The sequence below is a fragment of the Triturus cristatus genome, chromosome 1_1, assembly GCF_964204655.1.
Source record: "Triturus cristatus chromosome 1_1, aTriCri1.1, whole genome shotgun sequence".
In the NCBI taxonomy this organism is placed as follows: Eukaryota; Metazoa; Chordata; class Amphibia; order Caudata; family Salamandridae; genus Triturus; species Triturus cristatus.
The window spans coordinates 917216292-917236987 of NC_140579.1; the positions used below are offsets into that span (position 1 = coordinate 917216292).

The 20696-nt window shown below is 49.8% G+C and overlaps 1 protein-coding gene across 1 annotated transcript in view; it reads left to right on the forward strand.

Moving 5' to 3' along the window:
- The window catches only part of PLEKHA6 (pleckstrin homology domain containing A6), a 933224-nt gene that overhangs the window by 548801 nt on the left and 363727 nt on the right, over positions 1-20696 (forward strand). Inside the window, exons 8-11 of the mRNA XM_085646599.1 lie at positions 716-816; positions 6042-6217; positions 7818-8300; positions 9100-9613. Coding sequence (XP_085502725.1) covers positions 716-816; positions 6042-6217; positions 7818-8300; positions 9100-9613 — 1274 coding nt within the window. The remainder of the gene's footprint in view (positions 1-715; positions 817-6041; positions 6218-7817; positions 8301-9099; positions 9614-20696) is intronic.

Consider the following 20696-nt stretch of genomic DNA (forward strand, 5'->3'; position numbering starts at 1 on the left):
TTTCTCGCTCTACTTTTCACACCCTATTTCCTCCTTTCTTTCCCAAATTCTTCTTCCTTCTTTTGCTCCAGTGTTCTGCTACCCACCTCCTCTGCTCATTACCCTAATTGTCCCGTTCCTTCTCCTGCCAACAGCTTCCCCCATTCAGTGTCTCATCCAGGGCTGTCTCCTAGCTTCCCAGGTACCTGCTGCTTGTAGCTGCGGTGGCGGCCAAGGGCTGTGCAATGCCCCGGGCACCCATGCATTATTAACATCCTATATTGTCATCCTGTGTGTGTGGAACAGAAGAGCGCATGCAGTAAGCCGGCAGAGAGTGGAAGGTATTTATGGAGATAGGTGATTTCTGACCTTGGGTAAGCTTGCAGCCAGGACCCACGACCAAATAGCGCAGTACAACCGCACCCTGGCTGAGCGAGTGTGGAGACGACCCAGGCTTTCAAGAGAGCTATATCGAGTGTTCGTTTTGGGGTTTGCATCTCTGAGGTTGAAGTTGCATCCTCTCTGTGGCTGACGGTGGGCTCTCTTGTTGGGTCTTTCTTCTCTGTCCATGATAGCGTACCTTCGAATGCTCCATTACTCTGGCGGCGGCCTGCCATCTCTTGATGGCCTCACGAGCAGCTGCCTTGCATGTTCGTGGCGTTGCTGTTCTGTCCCTTCTAAAGTCTGTCTTGGTGCTGTTGGTTTTCCGTCTTAAAACGGCCACTCTCTTCCTTAGATGAGAAGGAGGAGGGCGTTCTCGGAAGCATCCCCATCCTGAGCTTCTGCATCTCTGCCGCGCAGCCCACGGACAACATCACCCGCAAGTTCACCTTCAAGGTCAGTGCTGGGGAAGGGGGGCGGGTGGGGGGGATGGAGGGAGGGAGAGAGAGGGGCATTGCCTTTGGACGTCCTTCACAGCTGGATGTGGTTTTGCAAAACACTTTTTAGGGCCACAAATCTATTCGGTCCCTCAGAGAGTGAGACAGGGTATGAGCCGTCTGTTTGTTGTGCCTGAAGCCCAGTCCCTACTTGCCTTTTGCGAAACTTCCGGACTCCCATCCTAGCACCTACTCGCCCCTTCCACTAATGTCTCCGCTTGCTGATTGGCCGGTAGAAGGCTAGGGGGTGGTTAGAAGACTTGAAGAGCTATACAGAAGAGGAGTTGCATGCACGGCTCAGCACAATTTTAGTAACTTTCAAACTATTTGAGCAAGAAACAAAAATATTAGTTAAAATCTGTAGCTTGTACAGCAGATGATCGATTATGTGGCAATCCATAATTATGTGGGAAACACAGAGGCCACCGAATTGCATAATTTCAGGGGCCCTGGTTGTATGTTCCTGAACTACAGAGATATTTCGGACATACATCCTAACCGAATAATCTACGCTTCTGGCGCATTAGATCCCCGCAGTCTCATCCACGACTGTGCTCAAGCACCGCTGAAGAGTCATTCCAGATTCCTCTGTGGCCCGGTAAGTCTCCTGTTTCCTCTTACAAAGGGTGCCCCGAATATTGAGAGAACCGAGCATAACCCAGATGAAAGAGCGCATTGATTGTCAACTTGTAGGCCTGTCATTCGTGCAGAGTTTGCTTTGAATTCATTTGTGCGTTCATTAATTATGCAAGATCATTGGTGTCTAATCCGTCTTGAGAACACCGCTGTTGTTAAAAGGAATACAGCACCGGGAGAATTGATTCTGACACCACAAAATGGTTAGATCTTCATGGAATAGCCCAACAAACCCCTTTGTACGCCTTTACCATCAACTCCCTTTATAGATCAGCTCAACTTCATCATTAAAAGACGTACCTAAAAAAAATCCGTGACAGTCTTCGTCTTGCATTTTAATATTTTGTATTAGCACATCATACAGGGCTCGTTGTATTCTTTGTAGCCCTAAAATCTATAAAACTGAGACTGACAGCGTTCTCAGCAATGGCCGCACAACTGTGGAATAGCCTCCCGCCTTAATCCGGAGCACAACAAGATCTCTTCTGGTTTAGAAATGCATTAAAAACCTGGTTCATCCCAGCATAAACTACGCCGTGGCTAAAGTTCTCTGACCGGTTTTCTTCTAAGAGGCAAGCGCCAGGATACCTTTGAGGTCTCCGATGCCCTCTATAAATATTCTTTCATTAATTAATTCATTCCCACTTCTAAAATCAACCTTGGGAGTCAGGTGCGTGCGCCCAGTGTGGTTTAAAACTAGATTGGCGTCTTTGCTATTCTGTTAATATTTATTGATGTATCTTCGGCCAAGACCTGCAACACTTGCTCTGTTTCAGTGCAGACGCTCGCACCCGGCTCTGCCAATGTACCTCATTCCTGGCACAACCACCACTGCTGTGCAATCATTAGTATGAGAAATCCTTAGGCAACTAAATGGTCATAAAATATATCAGACTATAAATTTACAGTAATAGCACTAGACTCAATGTACCAGTGTTAATTATAAAAATATATCTCAATTTCATTAATACAAACTGTTGTTAGAAAATGGCACGAAGCTCATGAATTCATGAGGTTCTAGATCAATGGACACTAGACATACATGAAGTGACTGAACAATGTAGCACGATTTAAGACAAAAATTATTAAAAAGCTATGTCACAAGATTAGTGCAACTATAAGTACTTTGATGTCATTTCACAAAATGGAGTCTAAATATTCACATAAAATAATATAACATAACATTGCAATATGTACATACAATATACTAAAAAACAGAGTCAAAGGAATAGATAAGGGACAAGGATAAAATATAGGGATAAATAAAATGATGCAATGTTGGTTTTTCAATGTATCGACGCACGTTTCAGCGAACATGGCACCTTCATCAGGAAAACCACATTGAGGGTTAATGCCTAGAAATGAAAGGTACATTGAGTATCGATAGCTCCCCAAACTCAGGGTTTTGTCTAACGTGCCTCTAACGCCAACCTTGAAACCGATTATCACATGCAAAAGTGTGCACAAAAAATAATAGTACTCAAGTGAGGAAAAAAGTGGAAATTAAAAAAATGACAGAAAAGCATTAAGATTGAACTCTGAGCTGTGCACAGGCATGGAGCCACTCACCCCTCTGCTAGTGCACGTCCGCTCTTGTATTCTTCCCTTTTCCACCACTGGGACTCATCTGGGGGTCCTGGCAAAGCACTTGAGCGTCTTGCTCTTTGACTAGGCAACCCCACATACAACTCCGCCAATGCACCGCTGTGATCTCAAAGCACATTCTTATGCCATTCGAGCAGTGGGACCCATGTTAATTATGTCCTCCTTGCTAACTGAGCCTTAAAAATAATTACTATGTAGAAGTGTCGCACAGAAATTCCACAGGTTCTTTAGTTAAAAAAAAAAAATAGGAGCTTTCTGAAATGAGTTGTCAAACAAATGTTGTGCTTTTTATTGGGGACTCAGAGTAGGAGTCTGAAAGAAATGAACTTCACTTTGCGTTTACCAGAGCTCCAACTCCAGCATGCTAGAGAGGAGATGGAGAGCAGGTTCCTTCCGGTTCAGCTCTCTTCTTCACATGTACTCCCAGCACTACCCATGCAGTGGTCCTTGAGACCCCCTCCAGCCTTCTCTTCTTTCGACCAGATGGTACAACATATCAATTGAGTTGTTGACATGAAAAACACAACTCGGAATGAAAATAAGTCCCCCAGGACCACTGAGGCCTTTTCTTACCCACACAGTGTCTTCCTTTACCCATGTCTCACAAGCGGCGCCCGTGGTGAACCCAACTGGGAAGTGCCCAGCATTAGACACCGGGCACAAGCAAGCACCCCTGTATGTTTCTCTGGTGAATGTTCTGCCCCTATCCTTCTATGCCCCCAACAGCTTCTTACCTACATGCCTGTCCCACTTTACAATACCACTGCCTGACTCCCTGCCTCCTTTGGCATTCTGCCTTCTTTCCCTCTCTGCCCTTCCATACTTATGTTTCTTTACAATGCTTTATTCCCACCTTACTTATCTCTCTTAGGCTTCTCTTGCCTTCGGCCCACCTATCAGCTTCTTCTCCTGCCACTTTACCCGGCACACTTTCCTCCTCCTTCTCCCTAGCCCACTACCCTTCCATGCACCTGTCTTAACTCCTCCATAATTCCCCACCTATATGTTCAAACCACCCCACACCCTCGCGGAATTAAATCGCCACTCCAGCTCACTGCCCTGTTGCTATTTCTCTCTCCACCTTACTCTATTTCCCAGTCCTGCCTTCATCATGCTCGCATTCTACCAGTCTCCCCTCCCTGCCAAAGTCTGCTACCCTCCAGTATTAATTACCCCACTTCCCATTCCACCTCCCCATTCTGTCTTCCAATCTTACATTTTTACCTCCCTTATGTTCCCACGCCTCTCCGCTGCCTTCTTTTGCACTTTGTGTTTGGTGGTTAGACCTTGTCTCTCTCTGTCTTTCCTTCTAATTCTTACGTGAGGGGCCCCTGGACAACAGAGCGACCTTCCACAGACCCTCACTGAGAGGTACTGCCTTTCTTACAATTTGCTGCATGCTTGAAAGATGCTACCCCTGAAGGGATAAACTAGCACTGCATGCTTAAAAATAACACCGCTACAGGGGTGCATTTGCTCTGCATGCCTCAAGTAGAGGGTCACTTACGTTCGTGCATGAATCTGTGGGCATCATGATGTGCTAGTGAATGTTGATTTCCTCATTGTGTTTACACGCTTCTCTAACTTGCATTGCATGGGCTTCCGGCTACAGCTCTTGGTGTCAAGCACCTGCTGGCACATTTATGGGGTGGGACTACCTGCATGAGGCAGGTTGTGTGAAGTTCTCACCCATAGCTGGAGCGCATGCTCAGGTTCAGTTCCGGATTCTGGCAGAGACATTGTAAAGTGGATGGTGAAGTGCACCATGGGTTCTAATTCGGATATAGGCTAGTATTGAGGTCAGCCGTGGAATTTTTGGGCGAATAGTCTGGATGGCGGTAGAAGAGAAGATGATGGCATAATGGGTGAGAAATGGTGGCTGTTGCAGGTGAGAAGTTGGGTGTGGCATAGGTGAGGAGTTAAAGATACAGCCGCTGAGAAGTTGTGCCTTCTCTGGGAAATATTGGGGATCCTGCATGTCATGAATGGCAGGTAGTAAATGGCATGGGTTAGGCAGTGGTAAATCCAGATGTGATGCATTTGGTGAACCAAGTGAAATGTGTGAAGGAGGCCACGGGTGAGCTGTCAGGGAGGCTATAATGAGACGTTGGTGATGCTGTGGGTGAGAAAACAGATGTTATGATAGAGAAACCGGGAAGGCTACAGATGAGAATGTGGGGCCACAGGAGATGATTGAATAGATGAGCTTAGAAATTCTGAGATGGGTTGGGTGAGGTCAGGGGATTCCGAGTGCAGGAGCTTTATCTGCTTACTACGACAGCAACGATGCCTCAATTAAAAAAAAAGCTTAGCCCCTACGATGCTTAATTATGCTTCAGAGCCAGGTACTTGCCCGACGCTAGAGAAAATCAAGTCAGCCAGTCTGAGCAGAGTGAAACCGCTCTGTAGGGAAATTGAGAACCAATTGGGCTATGTACATCATTGGTCACTTGATGAAATCGGACTAGCTGACGCCTCTGAAATGTTTGAAAGCAACAACGAAGTCAAGTGCACCTAACTTACTTTTTCAAGACGGTCAGCTTTACAGGCTCTGGCTTGTTGAAGAGTGTCTCAATTTCCCTACAAAACATTTTACTGCGTATCTGGATTCATGTGACCATTTCTGAAGCCAAATATTTGAGGCATCTCTGAAGAGTGCCACGTTGTCCCAATTGGCTTCTTCTACTTGCAGTAACCAAAGGGTGGGCTTTAAAATGCCTTGAATAGGGTTTGAATGACTTTGGCTTCTAGAGTGTTGCAAACAAGGCTTTGGGTGATGTTCCTCACTAAAAACAAAAGCCTGCACTGCTTTACTTTCTAATTTTAATTTGACCCCCAGGTAGTGCGTTGAGTGCTTCCTATTTCTTGAGCACCTAGATGTACTTGCATTTTCAGTTATACCTGGAATGCAGTCTGACTCATCTTCTACCTTTTTGTCTCCAGGTGACCATCTGCCGACCAGGGGAATCTCTAGACAGTAATGAGAACTGCATCTCTCCGCAGGCGGAGCACGCTGGTATCCGCACCTATATCTTCAGCGCTGAAAGTGCAGAGGAGATGGAGTCCTGGATCCAAGCCATGAGTGAGGCCTCCAACATGCATGTTCAGCCATCTGACAGGTCAGCACAGCCCCTTTCTCCTGGACTGGTTCACATAGCCGCACTGAAAAGGAAAACTATTCCCTGCCCTCTGTCTGATGTTAGTATGATTAATTAAGTTGGCCTTTCAAGTTCAAAACAATATTCCTGCCCGACAGAGTGTCTACGCAGTGGATATATTTTCTCTGATTAATGAAATATTTCCCTAAAAAAGTAACTTGCCCCTGTAATAATTCATTAATGTCCCTATCTTTAAGTACCTCGATTTAGGCAATCCCCCATTCTCCGACACTACGACTGCTTCAAGTGTTTCACAAAAATGTAGATCTTACCTACTACCCTTATTCCTAGTTCACCAGCTTGCCAGAGCTAGATAAGCTGAGGTGACCTTCAAGGTTATTAAGTCACCCCTCTGTATCACTGAAAAATATCAAGCGTAAGCACATTGATATAAATAAACATTGGCAAAGTATATAGATCTAGGTTTCAAATTGAGCCCTGACTAAAGTGTTTAATAAATCCTGTAATAAATCCTGCTGCAATGATGATAAAATAAAATAAAAATGACTACTTTCTATCTGCAGTACAACTATTGCATAAAATTGTGTGATGATTCAGTAGACATCTCAGGTGTAAAGTAGTCCCTCATGCATTGCAGTGCAATCACTCCATTGAAGGTGGACTGATTCATCAGACTGCCAGTAGCGTTAGCTGCGAGAGACATACTCCGATAGGAGGAGCCATAAGCCCACTCTGTCTTTTAAATGATTGGTAGCAAAAAAGTATTGTAGACAGCTGCACTGTCAAGCCAGACCCATGCCTTGAGAGGGAGGAGAATCGACGCACAATGCCGATCATAAAGCTTCCTCGAAAAAAACTACTTGCAAAGTCCGGGTCCAACACTAGATGGCAGGAGTATGCATAGCAAGTGAATCTGCAGCACTACACGCTATGAATAGATGCGTACAGGGTAAGTAACATAATCCTTTAGTCTATAGGAAAAGGAAAACACAAGCAGAACCTTCTATGTGAGTCTAGGTTTAATGGTACTGCTCGGTAAAAATGTCCAGAAAGATTGCATAGGTGAGCTTCATATTAAGTGGAAAAATGGTTAAACTTTCAGTGACCCATTAAGTACAGAGCAGCACCTTCAGAGTAGGTGAAAGGAGAGAATCAGAAAGCTGACACTTTGTCAGCATCTCATAAACAATGCTCAGTGCTTCAGAAACAGCAGGCTGGTGTTGTTGGCACCAAGAGGATTGTGATAATCTCTATGAAAATGTCTGTGACACAGGTTGTTGCACAGCTGCCCCCTCGTTGACATTAGTACTTGTGTCAACTCTGCATTATATCCCTGGGGTTGTACTATTTTTCAACTTTGTTGAGGCTTTCCAAGTAGGAAAAATAAAAAAGACTATCCCCTGTGTCAATCAAAGGTCCTGGTGTGGGTGGTCTCTGGCAGCAGATCTTCTTCACTCTATACAGTACTTTCTTGCAGGTACTTGGTCACCACTGATGACTTTTGGTGCCGATATCTCTTTACGGTGGAGAGAGTTCGTCACTTTGGAAAGTCCCCAAATCGTATGTTTGCTAATTAATAGTAATATTGTATGTATTCTAGGAAGGAGGCGATGGACACAGAGAACACACCACCCAGCCACGACCACCACGGGTTCTTGTCCCATCAGGAGCGTCAGAGGGCTGAGCTGGAGAAACAGAGAGGAGAGGGTGATGGACGAGGCTCGGAAAAGATTGAACGAAGGGCAGAGCGCATGGAAAGCAAAAAGGAGGTTCCACCTCTCAAGTCAAATGGGTTGCCTACCCCACAGGAGATGCCCTCAGAACCAGGGAGTCCATACCCCAATGCCCCCCGAAGCTCATCCTCTGTGAACCGAACCCTTCAGCCCAATGGTTGGCAGTTTCAGTCACTGAACAGACCAGGCAGTACCGCCTACCCACCAGTGGAGGGTGATAACTTGGCACACCGCCGCTTTGTTCCACGCACTAACCTCGAAAAAGTTGCACAACGCCAGAGTTCCATGACGCAGTTGCAGCAGTGGGTGAACCTGCGTCGCGGAGCTTCTCCTCCTGAGGAACTGCAGAGGTAAGCCGAGAGCACCCGATCTAGAATGCGGAGCTAGTCCTTAAACAGTAAGCAACAGTAAGCAAGCAAAGCCACCCACCATGACTCCATATCTAACATATCCATGTGACATATCAGTGAGAGTTAGCCTGAGCGTTGTGATTGTAAGGTGTATGCCTTAGAGCAGTGATACTCAAAGTACGGTCCGGGGGCCGCATGCGGCCCTCTTGACCTTTATATGCGCCCCTCTGGTGAACAAGAGCTGCTGAGCACTAATATTAAGAAAAAATCTCGAATAAATGAGCAAGCATTTATTAACTTGCAAATAAATGCTTGCCCGTTTATTTTTATTTTTTTAGACCTCCTTACACAATCCCTGACCCACCCAGACCCCCTACCACCACCATGTTGGCATCAGTGCAACCCTCGGTCGCACCATAGACCGTACTTTGTGGCCCCTGGGCAAATGTTTGCGGGTACCCCTGTCTTGGAGGAACATGTTGATCTCTACCTCTGCAAAGAGCATGCCTAGGAGATGCATGCTGAGCAGCCATTTTGTAAGTGACTTTGTGTACGGAGCAAAACTGGTAAATAATAGCGTGAAATCTGTGTGGGGCATGCTTGAAAGGGGCTAGGGAGACTGCATGGTACGATCACTATACATGTCTATATCGGGCATAAGAAAATATGGCAGCCTAGACTTGAGATCATTAAAACTTTTACGGTGCTCATTTTGTGTGGTTGTGGTTTGGTTGTTCACGGGCTGTGTATTTTTTAAGCAGTGCATAGAGCTGGTTTAATGCCTCTTTCTGTTTTTCAGCCCCAGCAGGTTCTTCCCTGTGCCTGATGGAGTACGAGATTACTACGACCCCTACTCGCCACAATATGCTGAGGATTACCCGTTCTTCCCTCCTGAAATACGCCCAGATAGCATCTGTTCCATGCCTGCCTTCGAGCGGGTCAACCACCAATGGCCAGTGGAAGAGAAGAGGCCAGCCTTCCGCAATGGTGGCCTCTTTCACCCCCGGGACTGGAAGGAGCCCCATAGCTATGGTCGGCAGCCAGATGGGTCTGTATGGATGCCGGGGAATGGACGGCAGCCCATGTACTACGATGAAATTGACGGTGCCTCAGACTCTCTTCGTAGGCTATCCTTCCAGCCTCGCTCCCGCTCTGTGCCACGGTCTCCCAGTCAAAACACCTACAATCGACCTCCGCTTTACTCACCTGTCAGGTCGCCCAGTGCCCGCTTTGACCGCCTACCACCCCGCAGTGAAGCCATCTACGCAGACCCGGCGGCATACATGATGAGGCGCTCTGTCAGCTCTCCGAAGGTAAAACACTATTTAGGTCGAAGCCTACCTGACTATTAGAATTAGGAAAGCACAAATCAAGTACATTTTTTGTAATTCTAGAGAGTGGTGGAAACAATTATTTTAATACAATCAAAACAAATCAATACCTTAGGTGATGCCTTTTCTCCACGTAATTATTTCTACTCTACAACACTGTGCTCCACTCTGCCACTCCACGCCACTCTGGACTACTCCACTCCACACCACTACTTCACTCTATGACCGTCCAAGCCACTCTACACAACTCCACTCTAGGATACTCAACACCACTTTACTTCATGCTATGCCACTCAAGGACACTTTACTCCACTCTACGCTCCTCTACACCAATCTATGGCCCACTGTTCAACTCTATTCCACTTCCCTCTACAACGCTACTCCTATCTAAACCACTCAACAACATTCTGCTTTACAAAACTCCACTCCACTCTACGACTCTACACCCTCCACTCTATGCCCCTCCACGTCACTCTGTCACTTCACTCTATGCCACACTGTCACTTTATCTGTGACTCTACTCCACTCCACTCTACACTACTCAATGACATTCTACTCCCCTCTACGCCCTTCCACGATATGTCCCTCCACTCTACGCCCTTCCACTACACTATACTTTACTCTACATCCCTTCACTCTTTGCCCCTCCAATCTGATACCCTCTACTCCACTCTATGCCACTCTGCGACACTACTCAATTCCCTCTACTCCACTCCAAAACACTCCACTCTAGGCTCTTCCATTCTGCTCTACGACACTCTACTCTCCGCAGTTCCACTCTGTGCCACTCTACGACACTCTATGCCACTTTACTCTAGGCCACTGTACTCATCTCTACGCCACTTAATTAATCTCTACACCACTTCATTCTACGCCACTTGATTCTGCACCACTCCAATTCATGACTCTACTCTGCTCTACGCCACCCAACAACACTCCACTATAAGACGCTCCATGACAGTCTATGCCACTCCATGCCACTTTACTCCACTCTGTGCCACCCCATGCTACACCACTGCACTCTGACACTTCATTCCACACTACACTACTCTACGACACTTTACTCTGCTCCACACCCTCTACTCTAACACTCTACTCTGCACTACTTGACGCCACTCTACCCTTCTCTACACCACTCTGGGCCCCTCCACTCATCCTATGCCACTCCACTACACTCTACTCTTTGCCACTCTTCTCTAAGACACTCCATGCCACTCTCCTCTACACCACTAACTTTTAAACATCCTGAACAGTAGCCACACTGTTGTACAACATGGCTAAAACACATTGCAAAGTCAATAGCTCTTGCATCAGCGAGGCCTATTAGCTTTGCCAATGCTTGTTTCAAGTAGCAAGTGTTCATTCTTTCGTCCTTCACTCCTACCCTTACAGGGCTCCTGTTCACTGGTAAACACTGTTGGCAGCTGTTGAAATGAAAGGAAATTAGAGTTCAGTCCCTGGCACCCTTTACTCTTTAGCCTACATCCTTCAGCTGCCTGGAAGCAGTAAGACAAGGCCGCTTGAACAGAAGCTCTAGTACAATTGTACTTTGTGTAAGAACCCAGCATTTAGAGTATCGATGAATACTATACTCCGAGCCTGCAGACACCATGAGGGAGGCGAGCTGGCACCGTGGGTTGCTGGGAGGGAAGGTCTGCTCTAATAGAGGTTTCTCCAGCAATCTGTTCACAATTGATTCGGAGCTGGCCCTACGGTGGCATCTTTACTGAATTGATGAACAAACGATTCTTGATGTGTTGTCATAGGTCCGTGAAAGTTGTGTGGACTATTTCTAAACATAAGAAAATCATATCAAATTGTTCAGTAAATGTTTCCATATTGATTTCTTTCCCTATACATTCTGGAAAGTTTATAGACTGATGTTTAATGGACTTTCAGAAACTGCCTGCCTGTCACGAAAAATCCCCTTTCCCACAGCCCATTCCCCCTTCCCTAAGACATTGAAACATACCCAGAGCAGCGCCAGTCTCTTTTAAAATGCTACAGAAGTGCAGCTCGAATAGCTTACATGGGGTCTGCCACGCTAATGTAATAGGACGTGCTTTGCTCCAAATTAATCTGGGATTTCAGTAAAACCCCCATATTTGTGAACCAAATCACTGTCATTAACCCATCTGGCCGGCCTCCCCGCTATCCGTAGGCCATCCTATTAAGTGATACCTGCGGGCTGAATACAAATTACCCATTGACTAATTTGTCAGACATTTTCATACTGTTCTCACTAATTGATTATGTACCCATCAGATGTGTCACCCCCCCTCGCCTGAGATAACCTCAGTCAGGCTGACCTGAAAACACAAGAGGTGGGGATGTATGTATCTGTTTGTCTCACCCAGGCTCAAGGCTCAGAGCAGATATACGGACAGCGGTTTGCAATCCAACACCGGTGTCTGAGGATCTGTGAACGTGGCTAAAGGAGAAACAAAACAACCACTTACACGGAATTGCACTCAGACACGATAGTGTAACATTTACACTTCTGCTAAATGCCATGAAACCCGTTACACAATTGCATATTTTAAGACCGTGCAAAAGAAGATGGATAAAGACAGAATGAAACCCAGCGCTTTATCGTATCTAGGCACTATTTGAGTGTATGTAAATACCTGGCTACCTGGCCTGTGTGATTAAAGGTGTATGTAGCCGTACATCATGTCTAAATGCGATCTGACTCTGCCCATGCTACAGAGCTCGCTGATATACCACGAATCAGTGCGCCATGTTATTCCTTGTGCATGGTTACAACAAATAATCAAATGCTAGCAGGGTTGTGCTCACTGGGCAGGGGAGCTCCTCACATCTAATTTCGTGTCAGTATTTCTGCGGCACAGCGTGGTCCCCTTCAGCCCTCCATATCTAGGTGATGGGACCCAGCTCACCCTCCCCTAACGCAAACCTTCAGCTCAAGGTCGATCTGGCCTGTAGGGCAATCTAGCGAGGCCAGAAGTGCTGCTCTGGCAGGGCAGCACGTGGGCCGATGCTCTAGCAGTGTGTGAGCCTGTTTTATGATCTGTTGGGCCGGTTTTGACTGTGTATTTGTTTATTACCAGAAACATTGCCTGAGGCAAGCACAGATGCATGCAAGTTTCCAATACACACTTATGCAAAACGCCTATAAAGCGCGTCTTTACAGTTTCAAAACTCCCCCAATTTGCTGAATGTGGGGCACTTTTTATTTAACTATCTGATCCGCTGAAAGAGGCCACTTTTATTTTGGTACCTAAGGCTATTTTCTGTTCCATTCCGACCACGAATGCGACCGTAACAAAATAAACTTGGCTCAACCTACTGAAATGGCTCTTATGCACAACAAATCCTATATTACTATTGCCAGGATGAACGATAGTGGTATTTGGAATCGATTTCCGCAACCCACCTTGCGTTGAGTGGCACCCGTGGCGCGTAGTGTGATGGCTGGTGGACTGGTGTTGTAGTGTGTGTATATATATATATATATATATATGTATATATATATATATATGTATAATATAACCTACTGGCGGTCGCCAGTAGATAGTTATAGTTAGGACCGTGTTTCCATAGGAAATCCGCAACATTCTATTTGGAATAACTTTGGCGCCGGTTGACGAATCCTCGCGAAATTTTCAAAATAGGTGGGGCGCTCCGCTCCTACCCTGAAAGTCTCGGGGGGGATTCGTCAAGCGGGGGCTGAGAAAAAAGGGGGGTCCCAAAACGCATTTTCCCCATGCAATTTTCCATAGGGACCTTTAGTCCAAGGTACAGCCCGAACGGCTGAACAGAATTACTTGAAATTTGGCAGAGAGGTAGTCCTCAGGTCAGGGAAGTGCCTTTTGCAGGTCTGGTGTCAATCTGTTCAGTAGTTCCTGAGAAAATCAAAAGTAAAATCATGTTCGAGGCATGTGGGCTGCTGAATTCATATCTGTGCATAGATCGCCGCCTAGTGTTGGGTCCGGATGATTGCACATTGTTGTCCTGGAAGAGTCTTCGAAGTATCCTGAGATGGGTGACTCCTCCCCTGGACCACAGTGCGCATGGGCATCCTCTCCATCCCCAGATTGTTTTTTTCCGCCAATGGGTTCGGATGCAACTATCTTAGCTCAACTTCGGAATACTTAGTTTTAGGCCAAAAGGCCTATAGTTTTCGTCGGTACAGTTACCGTTCGGTGTCGACTACTAGTTCTAGTGTTCCACACCCTCTTCCGACTTTTGGACCGAATTGGTCCAAACTTCGACGCTCGATCGACGATGGAATCGAGAACTCCGTTCAAGAGGTGTCCGTTGTGCCACGCCAAGTACCCTCACATCGACGTCCACCCAGTCTGTAACAAATGTCTCTCGCCGGATCACGACGAATCGAAATGCATGGCCTGCGCGCGGTTCCGATCCAAGAAAACTCTACGGAACCGACGGGCAGCGAGGCTCGAGGCGCAGCAGGCAGCGCCCGCACCCACCAACATATTCAGCACCGAGGACGAGGACGCCGAGAGCGTGGAAGAAATAGTATCTAGCCCCGCTTCACAGCATGGTTCCCGATCGGACGACGATGACTAAGAGCTCTTTCGACGTGAAGAAGCCGTCGACGAGGTAGGGGACTTCGACGAAGCCTATGGGGCTGAAGAAGACAGCTCTCCCGAGGAGCTAGGCCAATCCGTCGAACCGGAGGCCAAAATTGTACATCGTCGTCAGGCTCCGGTCGAGGGATCGCCTTCGGGCCTTACCCAAGACCTAATCCATGGTTCCTCGGCCCCGCCTTCTGGCCCGGCATCGAACACTATGCAAGAGCCACTATTACCAAAGACGACCGGGTTGTTAAACCCAAACACATCCATCGCTCCAGTCCCTTCAAAACCGAAAGCGAAACTGGTGGTGGTCGGATCAAAGGCGTCGAAACAGTCCACTGCCCCGGCGCCGACGCCGAAAAAAAGTCGTCGGCTCCGAAAGCGTACAGAGAGACTTCGGCGCCGAGCTCACCGCAGCAGACGCGGTCGACGCACAAAAGAAGCGCGCCCTCGGGCACCACAAGGCACCGACACCTTCGGCGCCGACACTGAAGCCTGTAACCTCCGCAGTCAAAATGGCCGCCTCGGCTACGTCGACGCCTAAAGCACCGATGCCGAAGAAGTCCTCGACTACGTCGACTATCGATGCACCCCTTCAAACCAGTGACCCCCTTCCGACAAAAAAGTCGGGGTCGGCCTCCACGCCTACTACCAAGATGCCCACCAAACCACCATCTCAGTTTGCTGTGCAGCAGGTCTCTGCATCTCTACAACGCATCCGGGACCGGGTAGCCCTCCACTCTACCTCGGGTCCCGACACTACCTCACCCTGTAGAGTGCACTCGGAGCCCACCAACATTACCTTTGGGCTGCCACCGACATCGGCACCGAAACTCTTTCAAATGCGGACACGTGTCCTCCACACAGTCCACCACCTCTGGCCTAACAGAACAAGACTCTTCAGGGCCACAATTTATCGACGCCGACACTGGCAGGCTAATGCTCCACAAGCGCAAAATCACGCCAGTCAGGGAAGAGGTGTCATACAAAATTCCTCTTAAACGCAAGCTACCGGCGGAGCAGGAACCAGTGCTACAAGAACACTTCTATCCCCTCCAACTAGATCCGCAGTCCTTTACTCCTACCCCTTCTGAATCGGACCCGATGCAGGAATATGGTGGGGACGATACCATCTACCCCGGGGACGCAGATCCCGATGAAACACAAGATCCTGATCAGGCATGGGATGACCCCACAGACCAAAGTGTCACGCCTCATACTCAGGATGCGCAACTCTACAATATTAAAACGTCCCCTACAGAGGACACGGCCGCATTTAATGCCCTTCTGTAGTAGGGGATCTCTGTGTATAGTCATAATCTAGTGAATAGTCCCGCCCATGTGCGTGGACCCCGGAGCAATAAAAAATAATCTCTAAAAGGTGACAAATCATGCAGACCTGCATACACCTTTAAGAGAGAATTTAATTTAAAGACAGATAATGCAGCCTATACCCACAGGCTACACTGTCCAGTACTTCAACTAGAATTCCACCAACATCCACAAACAGCCCTGCCTGTCTAGTTTTTCTCCACAAAGGAAAAAACCCTGCCTCTACCAGCAAAAGCCTCTGGAATGATAGAGATGAAGGAGAGGACAGACAAGCCCCATAGGCTGCCATTATGTGGCTTGGAACAGGATACTGTGCCTTTAAGAAAACTTTCCAGTTTTCCAGAACTTTCCCCAGTATCCCAGAATGCCCAGCAGGTCCCATTTACTTTCAGTTCTTTTTTCCGGCTCCTGCTAGCAGGACCCTGGAGCATTGAGCTCTCCCCTTTCAAGGGTTTAATTGAGATTTTGGCAATGTTTGTCATTTTTTCTTGTGTTTAGTAGCTGGTACTGTCAACATGCCTGGCTTGTTCGACAAGTGCCCGGAATGTGGTCGAAAGAATGCTAAAACTGATCCACACGAGGTGTGCATAGGTTGCCTTCCCCAGTCCCACGTGCCTGAAAGCTGTACCATCTGCCACTCGTTCTCTGCAAGGACCCTGAGGGACAGAATGAAGATCAGGCTTCAAGTTCTGGAGGAACGAAGACTGAAGGCACCAGGTGGGTCTGGAGGGGCTGATTTGGCCCATACTGAGGCCTCTGGGGGGCTCCCCAGGGGCAGGAAGACCAGTAAACGCTCCCACTCCCCGTCGACGTCGAGGGCGTCGACGGCGACGTCGAGGAGGATGACCACCGTCTGTTCGCCGTCCCCCCAGGGCTCTGGGGAGAAGCGGCGTCGACGATCGCCGTCGAGGGACGTGAATAGGCCGCCGTCGACTACATCGGCGGCGTCGGGGACGACGCCGTCGTCGGCCCCGTCCAGCGGTCGTCGTCGAGATGGGACCCGGCGTCGGCATTCGCCGTCGAGGGATCGCAGCTCGCCGTCGATGAAGAGGAGAAGGAGATCGACGTCGAGACGCTTGAGGTCGCCGTCAAGGCGAAGGTCGCCGTCGAGTCGAAGGTCGACGCCGAGGAGAAGATCGGCGTCGAGGCGCAGGTCGCCGTCGAGGCGCAGGTCGGCGACGATCGACGTCGAGGCGACGATCGACGTCGAGGAGTAGATCGACGTCGAGGAAGAGAGAGTCACCGGGATCGGTGTACTCGGTGGTGTATACGCCGCCGCGGATGCCTCCGTCGCCTCCTCCTCTCCCGCCGACGCCGCCTCCACTGCCATCACCACCACCTCCACCTCCACCGCCACATCCACAAACACCTCCACCGCCGCCACCTCCACCACCGCCACCTCGGCCGCGGGCGCTGCCTCCGCCGCCCCAGCCTCTGTCGCTGCCACGCACCCCTGTGGGGCCGCCGCCGGTTCCTCCGCGGTCGGTTTCCCTTCCACGGTACCCGACTCCGCCGCAGGGGACCCCGAAACCACGACGCCCACGGTCGCCTGGACCAGCGAGGCCGGTGGACAGGCCGAAGCCGAAGAGGTTGCGCTCCCGCTCTCACAGGAGGAGAAGATCACGGAGCTGTGGACGGTCTTCGTCGGACTCAAGACGACGCCGTAGGAGGTATAGGTCCAGGTCGCGCACGCGCTCCTCGGACAGAGGTCTTTCCCCGACGCTGTCGGACTCCCCGGGGACGAGGGTGTCTCCGGTGGACGACCTGGTGTCTTTCCAAGAGGTGCTGTTGCGAGGTGCTGCAAAGTTGGGTATCACGGTGACGGTTCCAACACCCACGACGTCCGTGATATTCGAGACGCTTCATAAAAAACACCTGTCTCGCCCCCTACTGCCTTTGGTACCAGGACTGGTGGAACCCGCCTTGGAGCTGTTCCTTACTCCCGCGACGACGAAGGCCGCTCCTTCCAGGCTCATGAAAAAGTACAGGGCCCCGGAGTCGGATCCGTCATTTCTGAGAGTGGACCCGAAGCCGGATTTGGTGATCGTGACGGCGGCAAGAAAACAACATGCGACCGCCCCGGCCTCCACGGTTCCACCCGACAAAGAAAGCCGCTGGCTGGATTCTGCGGGCAGGAAGGTGTGTGGCACCGCCGCCACCACCATGAAGGCGGCGAGTGCAGGGGCTTTGTTGGGCCGTTACGACTGGGCCCTGTGGGAGTCCCTGCAGCAATATGCAGACCTCCTGCCACGGGACAAGAAGGAGGACTTCTTGGAGACGGTGCGCGAAGGCATGCTGGTGTCGAATCAAACGATCAGCGCAGCGGCGGACGTAGCTTTATTGGCCGCCCACGCCTACTGTCATGGCGTCCACCAGCGGCGTCATTCGTGGTTGCGCCTGACGGCCCTCAAGCCAGAGGCGCAGCAAAGAGTGGCCAACCTGCCCTTCTCGGGGGAAACCCTGTTCGGGAAGCATGCGGACGATGAGATGGCCCGCATGAAGGCTGAAGCGGAAACCCTGACGGCCGTCGGGTTTGAGAAGGCCGAGAAAAAGAAGCGCCCGTTCCAAAGGAGGTTCGGATCGTCGGGCAGAGGGCGAGGGCAGGGCTCGGGACAGCAGCAGCCACAACAGCAGCAGTTCCGCAAGCCCTTCCAGAAACGCCAGAGGGGTAGAGGAGGCCAGCAGGCTACTACCACAACCAAGGGCCCGGTCGGGTCTCGGCCCTGAGCGGTTACTTCCCCCTCAACCGTTACCCACTCCAGTGGGGGGAAGCATTCAATTTTTTCCGGCAGAGTGGAGAAAAATTACTCAGGACAAGTGGGTGCTGAATATTGTTTGCAATGGATACAGTCTTCGGTTTATCAGCCCGCCTCCAGCGATTCCGCCGGTCAGCTCTCGATTCCAGCTGAGAGAGCTCCAGGCGGAGGCAGACATCTTGTTGAGAAAAAAGGCGGTAGAAGAGGTACCTCTGTCTCAAAGGGGAAGAGGTCTGTACTCTCGGTTCTTCCTCGTTCGCAAGAAGGACAAGAACGAGTTCAGGCCCATTCTGGATTTGAGGCAGGCAAACAAATGGATTCGCAGAGAGAAGTTCCGTATGCTTTCGTTGCACCAGATTTACCCTCAGCTGCAACGGGGAGACTGGCTCTGTGCCATAGATCTACAGGATGCGTACTTCCATGTGCCCATAGCGAGGAAGCACAGGAAGTTCCTGCGATTCCAAGTCGGCGCCAATCACTATCAATACACAGTACTGCCATTCGGGCTAAAATCTGCGCCCAGGACTTTTTCGAAGTGCATGGCGGTGGTGGCGGCACACCTGCGGAAGAACAAGGTGTTTGTCTACCCGTATCTGGACGATTGGCTGATCAAGGCATCATCCTTCGCGGAAGCGCAAGAACACTTCCGATGGACGTGCGAGCTCTTGCACAAGCTGGGGTTACACGTCAACATGTCCAAGTCGGTCACGACTCCAGTCCAGTGCATACAGTACCTGGGGGCCTCCATCGATACGCGGTCAGCAAGCGTGTCTCCTTCGGAGGAGAGACGGTTATCACTCCTTCGGAAGGCTCAGGACCTCAGGACTGCTCCATCGACAACAGTGCGGAAGGTGTCGTCTCTACTGGGATCGATGGCCTCCTGTATCTTCCTCACGCCTCACGCTCGGCTGCACATGAGACCACTGCAGGGGTGTTTGGAGGATCAGTGGGATCAGAGGACAGGCTCTTGGGACGACAAGATACGCCTGTCGCTGCATGCTCTTCAGTCTCTGAAGTGGTGGTGTTCGGCGGAAAACCTCCTCAAGGGGGTTCCCTTCCACAAGGACATTCCCACGACGAGTGTCGTGACGGATGCGTCTCTCCAGGGCTGGGGAGCGCATTCCGGGGACTTGCAGATTCAGGGGAAGTGGTCTGCTTTGGAAGCGACGTACCACATCAATTTCCTGGAACTCAGATCTGTCTTCCTGGCACTGAAGGCCTTCCTTCCGTCCTTCAAGACCAACTCGCTGCTGATACAGACGGACAATACAACCACGATGTATTATCTCAACAAGCAGGGGGGGTCGAGATCGCGCACTCTGTCGCAGGAGGCGCAGGCGATCTGGCGCTGGCTGCTGGCCAGAGGACTGACGATTACGGCCACGCATCTGCCAGGGGTGCAGAATGCTCAGGCGGACGCCTTGAGCAGGCTGATTCAGGAAAACCACGAATGGGTCATAAACGACGAAGTACTAGGAGAAGTCTTCGCAAGGTGGGGGACTCCAGACGTAGATCTGTTCGTCACCGCCGAAAACAGCAAATGCCGAGACTTCGCATCCAGGTACTACCAGCGGGGGACGCTGGGGAATGCGCTATGGATCGATTGGTCGAACAGCTTTCTGTACGCTTTTCCACCCATTCCCCTGATTCCGGCGGTGCTCATCAAGTTGTCCCAGTCCAGGGCGCGGATGATCCTGATCGCCCCGGAGTGGCCCAGGCAGTGGTGGTTCACGGACCTTCTTCACCGGTCTCTCCTTCCTCACATGCGGTTGCCGTGCAGGCCGGACCTTCTCACGAAGTTCGGGGGGCGGATGGTGCACCCCAACCTCTCGTCTTTGAGTTTGGCGGCATGGCTCCTGAAATAGTGCAATATGGCCATCTGAATCTGCCAGACGATTGTATGGACATTCTGAAGGAGTCTAAGCGACCTTCCACTAGAACATCCTATGCTTACAAGTGGAAGAGGTTCTGTATCTGGTGTAAGTCCAAGAACTTTGATCCGACGACATGTAAGGAAGATGTCATCCTTCCTTACCTTTTACATCTGGCGCAGTCTGGCCTTAATTTCCATTCCATTAAGGTTCATCTGGCTGCTTTGACTGCTTACAGGAAATGCCCTTCACAGACTTCCTTCTTTCAGATCCCTGTGGTCAAGGATTTTTTGGAAGGCTTGAAGAAAGTGTTTCCTCCCGTCAGACTTCCCTCGCCTTCCTGGGACTTGAATGTGGTGCTGTCCAGACTGATGAAGGAGCCTTTTGAACCCATTCACAAGGCTTCATTGCAGCACCTATCCTGGAAGGCGGCGTTCCTAGTGGCCATTACATCGGCCCGCAGGGTGAGTGAACTTCAGGCATTATGTTGTCAGGAACCTTATACTGTATTTCATGCTGCTAAGGTTGTGATGCGTACTCACCC